This window comes from Astatotilapia calliptera, chromosome 3, assembly GCF_900246225.1.
Source record: "Astatotilapia calliptera chromosome 3, fAstCal1.2, whole genome shotgun sequence".
Lineage (NCBI taxonomy): Eukaryota > Metazoa > Chordata > Actinopteri > Cichliformes > Cichlidae > Astatotilapia > Astatotilapia calliptera.
This window is the reverse complement of record NC_039304.1, coordinates 40,282,819-40,301,030: the sequence shown is the minus strand read 5'-3', so window position 1 is coordinate 40,301,030 and position 18,212 is coordinate 40,282,819. Positions and strand designations below refer to the sequence as shown.

At 38.2% G+C, this 18,212-nt stretch overlaps 1 protein-coding gene and 1 long non-coding RNA gene across 3 annotated transcripts; both read left to right on the top strand.

Annotated features, from left to right (window-relative positions):
• Positions 1–3,130: 3,130 nt before the first annotated feature.
• Positions 3,131–3,792, top strand: LOC113014727 (Fc receptor-like B; the record flags this gene model as incomplete). The annotated part of the gene is made up of 3 exons (XM_026156442.1): positions 3,131–3,326; positions 3,406–3,651; positions 3,734–3,792. Coding segments are annotated over 3 exons (501 nt in total), but the record flags the coding sequence as incomplete, so codon positions are not given.
• Positions 3,793–3,813: 21 nt separating this feature from the next.
• Positions 3,814–16,402, top strand: LOC113019559 (uncharacterized). Of its 2 annotated transcripts, XR_003272044.1 has the most exons (6): positions 3,814–3,901; positions 4,062–4,151; positions 5,867–5,965; positions 6,826–6,924; positions 14,476–14,568; positions 15,973–16,402. It is a non-coding gene; the product is annotated as an uncharacterized LOC113019559 (long non-coding RNA). The 2 variants fall into 2 exon arrangements; XR_003272045.1 differs by lacking the exon at positions 4,062–4,151.
• Positions 16,403–18,212: the final 1,810 nt, after the last annotated feature.

Sequence of the window (18,212 nt, the reverse complement as noted above, 5' to 3'; positions counted from 1 at the left end):
CCCACATCAAGTATGCGAAGGGAATGCTTCTTTTTCTTTAAGGGTGGGAAGGTAATTTGTAAAAACAATAATTCCCACTGCAGTAACTAAAGCTCACTGCAGCCTACACTAAAGTAATCAACATTCAGATTGAGCATCTGAACAAACAGGCAACATGGGGAAAATAGTATTTGTGAAATTAATGATAGTCTGATATATTGTATTAGCTTTATTTTGAATTGTGCAAGTCTTTGCTGTGTTGTTTCACGTTATCGCCTTATTAAAATGTGACATTACAAAAACTGTCCATTGGGTGTTGCTGTGTGATAGATGCTAGATTGTTTTGAAACATTGTTAAGACTAATAACACTGCTTAGTCTGAGAGTGAGAGAGGGACATACTCTGTTACAAAATGAGTGAAGAAGGAAGCAAACAGTGGGGACGGGGCATAACATCTATATATGTGTTATGCCCCGTCCCCACTGTTTGCAGGAAGAGGACGGGTTTAGCTGATATCACAGGAAAAAAAATCTGATTACTGAAAAGGAAAATGAAGAACATATTTGTGCAATGCCTGCTCTGTAAGTAAAAATGTGTTTAAATGCCTTTGTACTGTACTGTCTGCTCTGATCAAAAGAAATAAGATGATGACAACAAGAATAGAAAAACGAAGATGATAATTATATTTTGTTTTAATTCTGCTTATCTACTGGGGTTGGTCCTGTTGGTTCTTTTGTTTCAGAACTAAGGTGAGAAGTGAAGCACAAACTGAAAATTCTCAGATGTACAATTTGCATTTCGCAGTGTAGTTTTATTTACACCAATTTCCGTGATCACATTCATAAAAGGCATAAAAGACCTAAAAAATTGTTTTGAAGGTTCAGATTGTAAATTTTTGTATGAGCTTGGACAGCTGATTTTTTTTATGATTTTTATGATTCACTTTCATGAAAAGTACCTGGAAGTTGAAAACAGTGTAAAAATGTTTTGCGTTATTCTCAGGTCAACCAACATATATGTAGTCAGAGCCACGATTTCCTGCGTAAAAAGATGCTTTTATTTTTTCTTTTAATTTTCCCCATTTAAAAAAAAATCCATTATGGTGGTATGAATGCATTCATACCACCATAATGGATTTTTTTTTTAGTAAAAAACGCCTAATTTGTAATCAAAACTTATTTCAATTCAATGTTTTAATTTGGGGATTTAACTGAAGTATTGCTCAGCTTTGTTGCAATTACAACCACTACTCTCGCCTCCTTTTTTCTTTATATTATGGCATTGTTAACTTTAACAACAATCAATAAGGATTTAAACTTTCACAGTTAATCTGAATACCAAATGACTTTTTTTTATGAATTGATTATATGTAAAACGTTAGACTTGAAAGCGGATATACAGTGGGGCAAAAAAGTATTTAGTCAGCCACCGATTGTGCAAGTTCCCCCACTTAAAATGATGACAGAGGTCAGTAATTTGCACCAGAGGTACACTTCAACTGTGAGAGACAGAATGTGAAAAAAAAATCCATGAATCCACATGGTAGGATTTGTAAAGAATTTATTCGTAAATCAGGGTGGAAAATAAGTATTTGGTCACCTCAAACAAGGAAAATCTCTGGCTCTCACAGACCTGTAACGTCTTCTGTAAGACGCTTTTCTGTCCCCCACTCGTTACCTGTATGAATGGCACCTGTTTGAACTCATCATCTGTATAAAAGACACCCGTCCACAGCCTCAAACAGTCAGACTCCAAACTCCGCCATGGCCAAGACCAAAGAGCTTTCGAAGGACACCAGGAAAAGTATTGTAGACCTGCACCAGACTGGGAAGAGTGAATCTACAATAGGCAAGCAGCTTGGTGTGAAAAAATCAACTGTGGGAGCAATCATCAGAAAATGGAAGACATACAAGACCACTGATAATCTCCCTCGATCTGGGGCTCCACGCAAGATCTCATCCCGTGGGGTCAGAATGATCATGAGAACGGTGAGCAAAGATCCCAGAACCACACGGGGGGACCTGGTGAATGACCTGCAGAGAGCTGGGACCAAAGTAACAAAGGTCACCATCAGTAACACACTACAACGGCAGGGAATCAAATCCCGCAGTGCCAGACGTGTTCCGCTGCTGAAGCCAGTGCATGTCCAGGCCCGTCTGAAGTTTGCCAGAGAGCACATGGATGATACAGCAGAGGATTGGGAGAATGTCATGTGGTCAGATGAAACCAAAGTAGAACTTTTTGGTATAAACTCAACTCGTCGTGTTTGGAGGAAGAAGAATACTGAGTTGCATCCCAAGAACACCATACCTACTGTGAAGCATGGGGGTGGAAACATCATGCTATGGGGCTGTTTTTCTGCCAAGGGGACAGGACGACTGATCCGTGTTAAGGACAGAATGAATGGGACCATGTATCGTGAGATTCTGAGCCAAAACCTCCTTCCATCAGTGAGAACTTTGAAGATGAAACGAGGCTGGGTCTTCCAACATGACAATGATCCAAAACACACCGCCCGGGCAACAAAGGAGTGGCTCCGTAAGAAGCATTTGAAAGTCCTGGAGTGGCCTAGCCAGTCTCCAGACCTCAACCCCATAGAAAATCTGTGGCGGGAGTTGAAAGTCCGTGTTGCTCGGCAACAGCCCCAAAACATCACTGCTCTCGAGAAGATCTGCATGGAGGAATGGGCCAAAGTACCAGCTACTGTGTGTGCAAACCTGGTAAAGACCTATAGTAAACGTTTGACCTCTGTTATTGCCAACAAAGGTTATGTTACAAAGTACTGAGTTGTATTTTTGTTATTGACCAAATACTTATTTTCCACCCTGATTTACGAATAAATTCTTTACAAATCCTACCATGTGAATTCATGGATTTTTTTTTCACATTCTGTCTCTCACAGTTGAAGTGTACCTCTGGTGCAAATTACTGACCTCTGTCATCATTTTAGGTGGGGGAACTTGCACAATCGGTGGCTGACTAAATACTTTTTTGCCCCACTGTACTTTGTTTTTCTGACAACTGACTGTAAGTGTAATTTCTTCTAGTTCTGATCACTCTGCTGTTTTGCACAACAAATCAAGCTCGTCTGACTGTGAGTCCCAGCAGCTCTCAGTTCTTTGAAGGAGACTTTGTGTCTCTGAGCTGTGAGGAGGACGACAGCTCTGCTGGATGGACTCTGAGGAGAAACACAAGCAGACGGCAGAGGACTCAGTGTGGAGATGGGTGGGGAAAACCAGCTGGATCTTCCTGTAAGATCAGTCACATCTACAAATGGGAGACTGGAGTTTACTGGTGTGAGTCCAGAGAGGGTCCCATCAGTAACATGGTTAACCTGACAGTCACTGGTAAGCTGAGTGTGTGGAGTTAGTGTTGATGAAGCTGTGTGTAAATGGATGAAATGCTGTAGTTTGTCTCTGTGTTGAGGTGGATCAGTGATCCTGCAGAGTCCTGTCCTCCCTGTGATGGAGGGAGATGACGTCACTCTGCTCTGTAAAACAAAGACCACTCCCTCCAACCTCCCAGCTGCTTTCTATAAAGATGGCTCCCTCATCAGGAAGCAGCCTACAGGTCACATGACCATCCAGCATGTTTCCAGGTCTGATGAAGGCCTCTACAAGTGTGACATCAGCGGTCATGGAGAGTCTCCATCCAGCTGGATCACTGTCACAGGTGACACACTCACCTGTGTTTCTGCAGCTTTCAACATTCACAATGTGACGACAACTTAATGACTGTGTTTGCTTTATTTTAGGGGAACACACCACCACACCTCCACCTGGTTCCACCTCCATCACTCTTCCTCCATTGCTCTCTACTCATGTTGTCTCTGTGTGGTCATCTGTTGGATCAGTCTGTGTTGTGACTTTACTGGTGTTACTGGTTCTGCTGGTGAAACGACTTGTTCACAAAAAATTTAAAGGTGATGAGATTTTGGGCTTTTCGTTTATCCAGTTATCAAGTTTTATATACATGCATTTGGTTCCAAACATCATCTGTTATTCTTCTTGGCAATAAATAAAGTCCCCAGTAAGACATGTACAAAGTAAATTATATTGCTGTTCATTGTGGTTCTTCATCAGAACTTGAAGAAAATGACATCACAGAGGATATCACATATAGTGATATCAAAATCTCAAATCGTCAACATAAGCTAATAAGGGGGAGCAGAGGTACTGTATTATGTCCTTTGTATGTGTTTGATTTAATAGTTAAAGTAAAGAAGGTAAAGTGAAATGTGATTCATATAGACATTTTCAAGATAAATATCACAGTGTCTTAGAGCAGAATGACCTGTTTCTTAAACAGAAATGGACCAAAAAGTAAGTTTAAAAAGCTGAGGTTTTAGCTGCTTTTAAAAAATGCCACTGAGTTCACAGATCTCTGTGGGAGCGAGCTCCAGAGTCTATGAGCCACTGTCTCCATGCAGAGCTCTAAAAATCAAAACCAGTATCGTATATGTGTCTCTGAAGCTAATAGGGAGGCAGTGCAATTGAATTATCAATGGTGTGACATATAATTACAACCTAAAGAAAACATTCTGAGCAACTTTTGATAAGACAGTTGTAAAGAAGCTCTGTAGAGTCTTCCATTAAACAAATTAGTTTCTCGCCAAAATTCACTTTTGGTGTTCAGCTTCAATCGAGGTTTTCGCAAGCAACATTTACAGAGCCAATTCCTGTAATATTTAATAAGTCTTAGGATTAGTGCCATGGGTGAGGTTTGAGGTAAAACTGCATTTTTAAGCCTTTCAAAATATAAATAAAAGCATAATGCAATCATTTGAAAATCTTATAAACCCTCATTTAGAAAATGTATTATTTTCTCTGTTACACTATGAATAAAGCGTATAGAGTATAGAAGTATAGACATAGATTTTGTGAGTTTCATAGGCTTAAAAGTACATCTTTTTTAGAGTTAAAGTCTGTCCACCTCCATTTACTGTTATTTTGGTTTTGTCATCTTGGTCAATCCATTAGAGAAAGAAGAAAAACAAACATCTATTAATTGAAAAAGCAGGTATTCAGTATATTCAGATAGTCTGTTGGCATCATTTTTTGGACATATCCGCCACACAAACTGCCTATTGTTAATCCTTTATGTTATTCAATTTCAATTAATGTGCATCTTAAATAATTAACTGTATTTATCTTAGATAAAATGTGTTTTAGGGATGCATTCAAAACTCATCCTATAAATGTTCACAGCATTCAAACGTTGAATGTCAACAGATTACACGGTTGTTTTTTACATGCTTACTGCATGTGTTTCAGCCGGTGGTTAGTCTGTTAACATAAGCCAGCAGCTCTGTGGTTGTCCACTTTCCTGTTTCTGATGTAACACTTCAATGGCTCAGGATTTACTGCAGGGCAGTAAATATATATATATATATTTTTAACTCCGTTTAGGCACAATAAATATTAAAAAAGTTACTGACTATTTGCGATCTTAATTTTATGAAGATAATTATTTTTGAGGTGGTATGACATCTTAACATCTTCACCAGTTGGTGCATTCCCACCATTATCAGCATCTCTCCATCCTCTATAAACACTCTGATCTGGGTCAGAGTGAGTATCAGATCTGTTTTCCATTTTCAAAATAGTATATTTATGTAAGAAAAACTCTCCAGTTCTTGTATTCATACCTATCATCTGTCTTACTTGTACCTGGGATAAGGTGCCTGCAAGATCTGCACAAAGCAGCTGTTTCACTGCTAGTTGCTGATGGAAGAAATGTTTTCATTCATTTTTTTCATTATGTCCAATTTAAATTTGAATACTGGAAACAAAATAATAATTTTGCTATATAATTTAGATATTAACATTAGTAGCTATATGACTGTTCTGCCTGCAGTGATTTTCTCCATGTGTGTTTTATTGTGCAGAGACTGAACCAGCTGCAGTCTACTCAGCAGTGAGAACTGAAGACGTCAATTATGGGCAAATCACCATCAAAGAGAAGCAAAGAAAATCAAAGAAAAGAGGTAAAGCTGTACTTCTTTGTCTTCATCATGGATAAAAATGAGAAAAATAGTCCAGCAGGTGTTGAGATTTCTGTCTGAATCAGTGTGACACTGTTTACTAATTACTGTTGATCAAAGCATCTTTATTTAAACAGGGGTGAAGTCATGAATCGATTAACAGGGACTTGCATTTAAGAGTGAGATCACCAGTTTTCTCTCCCTGGTAAAAGCTGATGCAGACACATTCCTTTCATCAGATTCACAAAGCTGCGTGCATACATGCCTCAGCTTTAATTAACTTCACACATGCAAAAAGTGTGATTTCCGCTCTTATCTATAGATGTGAAAGGTTCAGCAACAGCTGAAGCACAGACACGAAGTTTATTGTCTGTTTAGGCTTGTAACACCCCCATACTTTGTTCATCATTTCTGTGCATCATGTGAAGTTATGGCAGAAGTCTTGACTCCTATCTTTAATCACATGACAGTGATTATAGGTTTGCATCAAAACCTATAATAGAATATAGAAATAGAATAGAAATATAGCATAGAAATATCTGCAAAATAAAAGCACAGCACAGTTAGAAATTTTGCATGTTGTGTCACGTACACACATCCCGTGATTTTAGCATGTTTTCAGGACAGTAAAAGAGTCAAATAAATTTGCAATATACCTATAAATGTTAACGGTTTCTGTCAACTATTTAACATTTTTATTTGGTGCTTTCTGCAGCAGCATTACACACGTGTGTGTGTTTCCTATTTGTACAATATATAAAAGAAGTGTAAATAATCAAAATTGTTTTTGTGTTGTATTTAATGTAGTACCAGTATGATCTTACTACTGCACTGATGTCTTCCTTGTGTGTTTTATTGTTCAGAGTGTGAACCAGCTGCAGTCTATTCATCAGTGCAAACTGGAGACGTCAGTTATGATCAGATCACCATCAAAGAGAAGAAAAACAGATCAAAGACCAGAGGTACAGCTGCTCTTCTTTGTCTCCATCATGGTTCAGAACAAGTGTTTTTGTCCTTCACAAAGATGGTATTTGTTGTAAATATTGAGATGCTATTTGACAATCTGTAGCGGTTACTGTTATCTGTCACATTTTGCAGCATGAGTTCTCCATGAGTGTGATGATGGTGAGAGTTCAAACAAGAGATCCATACAGGACAGACGTTGTGAAGTGCAGTCAGTGATTTTAGTTGTGTTATGAACAAGTTGTGTTATGAATAAGTTGTGTTATGTTATGAACATGCCATAACACAATAAGTAATCCTGCTTTTAACACAGTAAAATTAAGTCCAGCAACTTAATTAAACAAATATCGGCTTAGTTCAAATGTTTAAATTCACATAATTTCATCACAAAGATGCTTTAAATCATATTTATCCCAAGGGCGTAGATTTGGTTTTGGCATTGGTGGGGACGGATGATTCAACCACCAAACCCTGTTTCTTTTTTTTCCTTTTTGTCTTTGCTTCTTGATAAAAAAAAAAGAAGGGAGAAATATACTTGCCTACAGTAGCGGTTTTTGATACGGGCGACACGGGCAGTTGCCCGGGGCGGCATCGTGGTGGGGGGCGGCATCACGGGCATCGGCAAAAAAAAACAATGCTCGTATTCATGCTGCCCCGACGTCATGCCAGCGCATATTGGGAATGTCACAGGCACTGATCGGTTTTCTATCTCCCATTTGCTGGGAGTAAGGACGGCCTCCGTTTGTGAGGTGCGCCTGCTGCTTGCGGCGCAGAGAGGAGAGGGCGGGGCGGCGGGGATTCTCTGACCGGCTGGAGCAGCATCTAATAATCAACTCACAAAATAAAAACAAACCAACAAACACAAAAACACCAGACATTATGATACAGACTTATAATTTGCACCGATGTTTTTTCGAAATTCTATACGCGAAAAGTGAGCGCGAGAGCCCTCGGTGCGCCTGCTCGCTGCTGAAGTCAAAGTAAACTTTATTGTCATCTCCGCTACATACAGTCCAGTATATAGAGAGACGAGACGACGAGGCTCCAGTTACAGCAGTACAAGTAAACAAACAATAAATATAAGAAGAGTAAGAAAATAAATATACACTTTAGGACCAGGGGTAAAGTACGGTGGCCCCTAGAGACAAAGCAAGTACAAACTCCAAAACACTTGCAAACTCCAAAACACTTGCAAACTCCAAAACACTTGCGAACTAAAAAACACATGCAAACTCCAAAACACTTGCAAACTCCAAAACACTTGCAAACTCCAAAACACATGCAAATTCCAAAACACATGCAAATTCCAAAACACTTGCAAACTCCAAAACACTTGCAAACTCCAAAACACTTGCAAACTAAAAAACACTTGCAAACTCCAAAACACTTGCAAACTAAAAAACACTTGCAAACTCCAAAACACTTGCAAATTCCAAAACACTTGCAAACTCCAAAACACTTGCAAACTCCAAAACACTTGCAAACTCCAAAACACATGCAAATTCCAAAACACATGCAAATTCCAAAACACTTGCAAACTCCAAAACACTTGCAAACTCCAAAACACTTGCAAACTCCAAAACACTTGCAAACTAAAAAACACTTGCAAACTCCAAAACACTTGCAAACTAAAAAACACTTGCAAACTCCAAAACACTTGCAAACTCCAAAACACTTGCAAACTAAAAAACACTTGCAAACTCCAAAACACTTGCAAACTAAAAAACACTTGCAAACTCCAAAACACAACGGAAGTGCTCCAGGACGCTAGGGGCAGTGTTGAGCTCGATTTGCAAAATAAACAGCAAGTTTGTCGTAATGGGACGGTCTAGTCTCCGTCGCGCTTCCCAGGTTGCCTAGCAACCATGATACTAACCGCTGGAAACGTGTCATACAACTTGGTTTGACAGAGGGAGAACATATTTTGTTCATTTGTTTGTTTGTTTGTTTGTTTGTTTCTACAAGAGCTTTGTGTGATCTGAGGCTGAGACCACAGGACAGTAAAACATGATTTTTGGGCTTCATTTCTGTACTGAACAGTTATTTCAAGATTAGTTAGTAAATAAGAATTAGCTGATGTTGTTCATGAGACTAAAGTCATATCACTTTGGTAATGTAAATATAATATGGCCAATATTATAGTTATTATATTAATCATTATTAGCTATTACAGCAGTGAACATGAACTCTGTGTCAAATACTGAGCTTCAGTACAGATTCAAGTTGCAGTTATTTATATGTCTTATCACCTTAAATCTTCACTCAAAGACAAGTATCTTTGACAGTGCATATATAGGTGTATCATATATAAGAGACAAATGTTGTTCCTTCAGTATGTTGGCATTACTAAATTTGGCTCATTGCTTACATATGTTTATAAAAAGAAAATGTACAAGCTGTGATAACTGTTTCTGATAAAATGAAGAGTAGACTGATATATGAAATATTCCTTTATTGGGTAAGAAAATCAGATCATGTCATAACTGCTTTAAGTCATACAGAATAGATATCAGAGCCCTAAACAGGCTGGCTTCTGCTAAATGGGTCAAACTGGGCAGAAAGTATCCAAACACATAACATCCTTATAGAATATGATGTAACACTATAGATCAACTTACCTCAGAATATATAAAGCATATAAACAATTACAGCAATATGATGCAACAAACACAGCAGTGCTACTAATCCAAAATACTCAAAGCTTCATAGAACTGGAACAAACATTTATTTTTAGCTCCATTCTGCTGCTGATACATACTTTAGGTTTCTGAATATTACACTTGTTGCTGCCTTTCATAGTTTGTAACGTGAAGGCCCTGAGTACTTTCTCCCACACTGAAAACACTGGAATGATAAAATTATTTGAACATTACCTAATAAGACTGATTCAGGACAGACAATTAGTTATTTTAAACTTTCCTAGCAGTCCTTCACAAACAGGGAACAGTCTGTCTATCCTCTCCATCTGTCAGCTGCTGCTGGCTCTTTCTCTTCCTCCTCCTCTTCCTCACACACTGCTGAGTTTGTCCTGGTGGATCATCAGGTCTGCAAAGCCTCACAGATGATGTGCAGCAGTGGGTCCCTCAGTCTGTCCTCACTCTGGACACTTGCAGTTGTCACACATGGAAATCAAATGTGTGATAAGCTGCAGGATTCAAACACAAGTGTAACTTATAAACACATGTTCATACTTTTATTCCACAATCAGAGAGAAAGAAACAGAGAGCGAGTGCAGGACAGACAGACAGGTGACAGTCTCAGGTGTACACACTGCTACAAAACAGCACACAAGAAGGAGGATTTAGTGTTTGTGTTATTACGAAACAAGAAGAGTTCCCAGATGGTGCAGTGGACACATGTGTGACTCCTGTGATTAAAGCATCTTTCTTTCAGCTTAACGAGTGAACCGTCAGCTCGTTCAAACACACGTTAAAGTCCGTTTGGCTCGACACCACCGAACAGAGGCAGCAATATAACATAGCTAACATTAACAGTGCAGTTAATCCTGCTTGTGCCGTGATATTCAGGACTGCAAACCGAGCAGCATCACTGACTTTCAGCTTGTTGTGTTTGTGGATATATGACTGACTTTAATTATCCACAAAATCATCACAATCTCTGTAAGATTAAGGTCGACTATATATATATTTTTTAAAGTAAAGGCTTTAAAATCAAGTTAATTCTGAAAGTACAGACATCGCTAATGTCACATAACTTTCCCGACATGTGGCCAACAATGTTTAATGTTCTTCATTAAAAAAATATTTACGCATAAATAAGTGACATAATATTCAGTACTTACTTCTGAAAGTTTACTCTTCCTCTGCTCCGCTTCCACCGTTTTTTTTCGGCAAAATTATCCACACCACCACCGCACCATGAAGTCTGGGATATGTTGGGCCATGAAGGCTACACCGACCCATCCTTAAAATTCAGGGAAATTAAGGACGCATTTGAGGGCCGCATGTAGAGCAGCCTTTGAATTGGGACAGCCTTCTCTTGTCGCTGTGACGTAATCGGTCTTAAAATGCGGCCTTTAAGGCTGCAAACCCCAAATCCGGTCATTGGTACTTCCTGGCTTGTGTAGTTACTAGGTAACAAAAGCTCAACACTGCCCCTAGCGTCCTGGAGCACTTCCGTTGTGTTTTGGAATTTGCATGTGTTTTGGAGTTTGCAAGTGTTTTTGAGTTTGCAAGTGTTTTGGATTTTGCAAGTGTTTTGGGGTTTGTTCGTGTTTTGGAGTTTGTATGTTTTTTTTAGTTTGCAAGTGTTTTGGATTTTGCAAGTGTTTTGGAGTTTGTACGTGTTTTGGAGTTTGCAAGTGTTTTTTAGTTTGCAAGTGTTTTGGAGTTTGCAAGTGTTTTAGATTTTGCAAGTGTTTTGGAGTTTGTACGTGTTCTGGAGTTTGCAAGTGTTTTTTAGTTTGCAAGTGTTTAGGATTTTGCAAGTGTTTTGGAGTTTGTACGTGTTTTGGAGTTTGCATGTGTTTTTTAGTTTGCAAGTGTTTTGGAGTTTGCAAGTGTTTTGGAGTTTGTACGTGCTTTGTCTCTAGGTGCCACCGTAGTAAAGGGATCAATAACAATTTAAAATTTATAATTTACAGTTTGATGATTTAAAGTCTCACACAACCCGTTGAAAAGGGGAGGGGGACACGATGCTTCCAAATAGAGCACATTTCATTTATATTGTTGTAAATCCAAGCCCATTATGTATTCATGATTTGAATTCTGGGTTGTGTGAAATCTCAGAAATGCACCCTAGACAAAGTGAATCTGTGAACTAAGGTGTAGGTGTGTTAGGTTATGTTGTGGTGATCCTTGGGTTGAGATGGGTGTTCATACTGGAGTGCAAAATTAAAACCAATGGAAGATGGACAAGACAAGCTCAAAGCCATCAGGTGCTCAGTTTAGAAAAAAGAGAAAAGAAGAGGAGGAGAAATGAGCAAAAGATACAGGTAAGCAGATGTGTGATTGGATAATGGCAGGTCATCCTGAACCAATCAGAATCAGAATACTTTAGAATACTAGGACCGCCACTGCTTGCCTACATATGCTATTTTACATGCTTTTAAACCATTTAAAATGACAATTTATAGTTCTCCTCTCGTTAACTGAGATAAACTGCTGGTATATTTGTTTTACATCTATACTACCCAGTCTCTCCCAGTGGACATGGCAACACGTTATTCGTGGTTAGACTGATGTGGGCCAAAGCCTAGCATAGCCTGTAACGATACTATGAGGGACACATTTTATGAGTTGAACTTGACTTTAAGTGACTTACAGGTTTCTTTGAAAAATACTTTCTTATATCCAGGTTCTTGCTTTTTGGGTGAATGAGGCGTTGACATATCTTTTTTTTCCTTCTATCGGATTTATTTTCTTTACTCGAAGAGATCAAATTATTGGTGGGGACAATTCAATAATCGCTGGATATTGGTGGGGACGTGTCTCTTCCGTCCATGCCACATCTACGCCCATGATTTATCCTATATGTTATTGTGTTAAAAAGTCAGGATTAAATATATTCAATGGCTCTAAGGTGACTCACAATAACATATCTATAACCTCTTCTTTCTGAAGCGCTTTTTGACCTGTGATTTGAGCCTGACAGTCAGTGCTGCCCCAAACCAGATTCATGGTTCGGACATACAGCTCTTTATACTCTAGGGCATTGACAGGATCTAGCACATTACAGGGTTTTTTTTACCCCAGAAAAGTCTTAATAGCAGACAAGATTGCAGCAAAACTCATGAAAATGAGTTCAGTAAAATATGGACAGTGTGTATTTTCTGTCAAACTGTCCTTTAACAACATTAATAAGTTTTTAATGTTTTAAGCTCTGTATTTGAAACCATACAAGCTACTTCCTCCTGTCTTTATCTGCACACGGAATTTGTGTTTAGATAAAGAGTGATTTCAATTCACAGTGCTGATGATCATGTATATATAGTCTGACAGAGTGTTGATCTACACAGTACTTTGTGGTAAAATGCATGTTTTTTTCATGTTCATCATGAATGACTAGAAATAACGGGTGGGTGTTTTTCTGAAACAGGAAAGATGACCACAGGGGTTCTGAAACCTGCTGACAGTTTCTAAGAAATCTGCTCATGATGCTGACTGGGAAATAATAACTCTTCTTTTAACACACATCCTGTATACTGACAGCACTTTAAGTTTCACAACTTGCATTCATGTCTTTTCAGACATTGTTCCTCAAAAAGCCTCAAAAACCTTTTAATTTGTTGATAGTGCATGCAACAACTAACATAGTGACTAAAAAGTAGAGGTAATAGCATTAATAGATTATTGACCCTTATGTGGAACCATGAGGAGAACACAGCCAACTTCTGAAGTCTGGTCGCCTACAATCAGTGTTAAAGCCCTGGATGTTTCTCACATGTTTAAGAATGAGTCTTGGGTCAACTTTCAGCCTGGACATTATTTATTTTTATCTGGTCATATGGTGCTCTATATCTCATTTGTGCCCATTTCTGTCCAGCACCTTGAGCGTTTACTGAGAAATACTTATCTCTCATCAGGCTGTAAGTCATTATCAGCAGAAGTTTAGAGTAAAACCATTGTGAGACATTACCTGTGATGAGGCATTTGGTGTTAGAACTGAAGAAGATTCTTAGTTGAAAGGTGTGATGTCAAGAAACGTGATGAAGTCCAGTCACATTCTTTCCGAACTCCTACAGATACAGAGATGGTTTTCTTGGGGCTGAAAGAATTATGTTTTTAAATGGGAACTGGAGGAGCTTGAAATGGGCTAATTGTATATGTTATAATTTTAACAAGTGTTTTTAATATAACATGCAACAAAATAAAACCTAAATCACAACCTTAAAGAAATTGTAGCGCCTAAAGAACCAAAACACCAAAATTTTAAAATGATGTTTCTAATATACTTCTCGTATTGAGCAAAGTCTTGAGCCACCCCTCTTTATTAACATTTTGTATCCAAGGAGATGCAAAATAAGAAATTATTTTCTTGTAATACATTATAGTGGTCTTGAGTAATAGTTCTTCAGGCTTCCTGAAGTTTTGTTCTGGACATTGGCTTATTTTTCACTCATTTTCATCCCAATCCTTCTAGTTTCCATTTTCAGAGGGACATTTCTCTTTTTGTTTATTTGTTAAGCCACATAACCCCAACCTATAAATCACTGAAATACAAGAAATGCACTTAGGAATGAGCCACTTTTGTGTTTACACATAAAAGAAACAAAGCAAAAGTTTTGTTTTCTCCTTGTTTTCTCTATTCGTCTGTGTATACATGCATATTTATACACACAGCTTGCAGCTCGTCTACATCTTTAGACAAAAAAAACAAGGAAGGCCAGCATTCTTAAGTTTCCAGTGAAATTTATTATCCAGTCATATATATATATATATATATATATATATATATATATATATATATATATATATATTATATATATATATATATATATATATATATATATATATATATATATATGTGTGTGTGTGTGTGTGTGTGTGTGTGTGTGTGTGTGTGTGTGTGTGTGTGTGTGTTCATTTCAGCTGATGGAGTAAAATCTGGAGGTGATGACATCACATACAGTGACCTCAAAATATTACATCATCACCACCACCAGCCAACCAACCGGAGCAGAGGTATTATTTTGTGTGCTGTGTGTCTGTCAGAATATTGAAGGTCTAGTCAATTAAAAAAATATCAATGATCTCTCTGCTTTTAGCTCAGACAGCATTAGATCATTAAGCCTCTTATGTATTTGCATCCATCCTTTACATTAATGCCATCTTATGCTATCAACAATTGATTGTTGTTGGAAGCAAGTTTGCCTCCCATAGAGACAGTAGCATGTTCATTTCACAGGCGTGTCCATCTCTTTTTAACAATGGTGGAGCTAAGATGCGGAGCTAAGATGCCAGCTGCTTTACTGATTGTTGGCACGTTTTGGATAAGCCTCTAGTCTTTGGAAGAGAATTATCATGCTAGACAAGCTTCCCCTGGACCTACTTTCACTTGTCCTCTTATCAGCTACAGCGACTTAAAATTTTAAGGAAATATTTCCCCTCTGTGATATTGGGTGGTTTTTCCATTTACAAGAGTCGAACATGTAATTTGAACAAAATAATTTTGTTTCTGTGGTGAATGTATAAAATCATAGGATCTGCATTCAACAACTTAAAACTGGTTTCATTTATTCTTGTATAGTTGACGTCATACAATCTAGCAAGTGTGTTAGTTTGCTAGACTCACGATATCACAATATCATGTGGGATTTCAAACCACATAACAGGCAGAAAAGCATACACACACCATGTGTATGCTGTTGCTTCATTACATCATCTATATGTCTGGGTGCTGAACTTTATCGTAACACCCGGGCAAACAGCTGAAAGAATTTGGCCCCAGGATTCAGTGTATAATACTACAAATGATACAGTTTATTAAAGTGATTGAATCTTTTGCTGTGGGTCTTGGGCAAATTACTTTGCCAAAGGATAATGTTGAAGTTTGGATTTATGCTCATATTTAATGATTTATGAGTCCCATGTTAACGTTCAGTGTGAGCACAGGATGTGGTTTGAACTTAGTGAAGAGTTTGAATTTAAGGGAGGTGAAAGTCTAAAAGTTCAGGCAGTCAGGAAGGAAACCACTGCCTGGTTGTTTTGCACTCTTCGGTCAGTTGCAGCCTTTTTGCTGTTATCAGAATTCAGGTTTTTGAGCCGCCTGCTGGAAATATTTTCAGATTTTGTCTTTCTTTGAGTTTGGATAGAACACCTAATAAAAAGATTATCTAAACATGTGAATATGTTTCCAATTTGGATCCTCCAACTTAAATTTTCGTGGCGCTCATCAGTGTGTTTTTTTTGAAACAGGGAGGCTCTGAGTCGCACTTCCTGGTTGGTCTATTTCACAGTTTGGCTCCAAGACTATTGTGAAAATTGAGGCACCACTGATGTGGATTTTTTTTAAAAAAATAAATGAGTGAGTTATTTTAACTGTGACTGGTCTCATATTGTTTGAACTGTGTGTTCTTGTGTTTTCAGAGCTTCCATCAAATCCAGATGTTGTCTATTCCTCACTGAAGAAATCTGCTAGTCCAACCTGACAACCAGCTGCTGGTCCACACAGGCCCTCAGCCCAGAGGGCTTTTATTATAAAACAGATGTGTATGTATTTTGTTTGATCTCTTCATTAAATGCACTCACAGAACTGCAGACGGACAAAGAAAAACTGAATGTGGTGATGAGACGTTTTTGTAAAGAAGCTCAAAAAAAAGTATTTTTGTCACACTGCCTCTCTATGTCTGCAAGGCCAAAACAGAAACATTATACTGTATGTATATGCTATGTATTATATCTATAACTGATAAATAAACATAATGTATTTAAAATAATCAGTAACTTGTGGGACCCTGCTGTCGTCTCCACAGCAGAAACCTTTTTCTTTGTGCAGGATCAATAAGCTTTGGTCGGACTTGTTGTTCTTCTCGTGTGGTTCTGTGGGTTTCATGAAGCTCTCTGATGGAAAACATGAGTTGCTGTGGCTAACCCATGCACATCTCCACAGAGCAGATAGAAAACAACAAATATCAATAAAACCACAACCTCAGACTGAGAGCAGCACTAACATCACTCAGTGGCTGGAAACTTCACACAAAAGCTTGAGAAGCTCGTATGTGTCTGTGTACAGTAAGTTTAGATTCAAGGAACTGAAATATGTGAGACTTTAGACGCTGTTTGAAATAAATACGTCTCCATCAACAGATATTTTTCAGACGCATCTTAGTTACTGTGTTGTTGATATGTGTGGTTGTGCTTGCACAGGACACATAGTGAGGACATCTGTCCTCATTCAGTGTGATGATGATGATCTCGGTTTCGATTCAGTCAAAATCTGGGTCAGATTAAGCGGCCATAACAAATGCACACTAACATGAATCATGTGTGTCTGAAAGAGAATAACTTCTACTGATGAAGTTATGAAAGAAATTAATTAGCGTTCATCAAGGTGACGTGTTGTATTAACAATCAGTGCTGCAGTGCATTTAATTGATTTCATTTTAATTTATTTTGAGTTTCTGCAAAATACCAAATACCACTGGGACCTGTCATATGACACGTTTTTATTATCAAAAAGGTGAAGTAAACCATTCATTCATAATTTAGAATAATCTGGAATGAATCAGGAGAGAAAATCTAAGATTAGCACTGGTTCAGGTGGAAAAGTGAGACTTGCATTTAGCAGCAGTCTGTGTGAAAGTTTTCTTGCATCGCTTGTTGTTGCTTTTTTGTTTGCTTCATTTTTCAAAGCAGCTCCTCGAGTTTGTGTTAGAGTGATTTTTATACAGTGTCTCTCTGGTTACTTCAATCCATGCTTACACGCACCTCAGTAAAAACATGAATTTAACTTTGTTCTCAGAGAGGTAGGAAGAGGTTTGAGCTCTGCATGTTTGTTATTATAGGTATGAGGATGAGTGTCATCTGTTCAAACCCAAAAAATTATCTGTCTGTAGATGTGATCACGTCAGTTTTGTGCCTAAACTGTCCCCACGGTCTTTCCGGCCACTTTAATTATATACAATCAATAACTGGTCAGTTTACAGCTGACTGTACGTAGCTGATTCCAGCAGCATCCACAGACAGTAAAAAGCACCAACAACAGCATAAAACACGGTCTGGTGCTGCCATCTAGAGACACTGAAGAGCTCCAACCACTGATTTTAGGATCATTCTGAGTCACTTTAACTGCCTCGTGTAATTTCGACTTCTTTTTATCTATGTTTAAAAAAACTTATATTACACAGACAGACACATCTATACTACAATCATTGTAATATGATGGTATGGACATTATAGTGTGACTCACTTTAATCTGACTTTTCATTCTTTGCTCAACTAGACTGTGAAAAGCACAGATACAGCATCTGTATAAGATATTTGTATAAGTCAAATAGATGCTGCCACTCACAGTGTCCTATATAATGTTAATTCAAAGTTTCTTTAAGACCAGCCCACTCACCTTAGGGAACATACAGACATACGTGCATGTCAATGCTGCAGAAAATTCTTCATCTATGTTTCATGTGATGATCAGCTTTTCTGCTCCAACTGAGCATTCAAAGCCCCTTTTGGCATATTTGTCATGCAGACTGGAATCGAACCACCGACCTCCACGATTAGCAGTTGACTTTGCTCTACCAGGTCTGGATTGGTTTCAAATTTGCAGTGATGTACATTTAAGTCACACTTACTAGCCACTTTATTGGGTACACCCCTTCAACTGC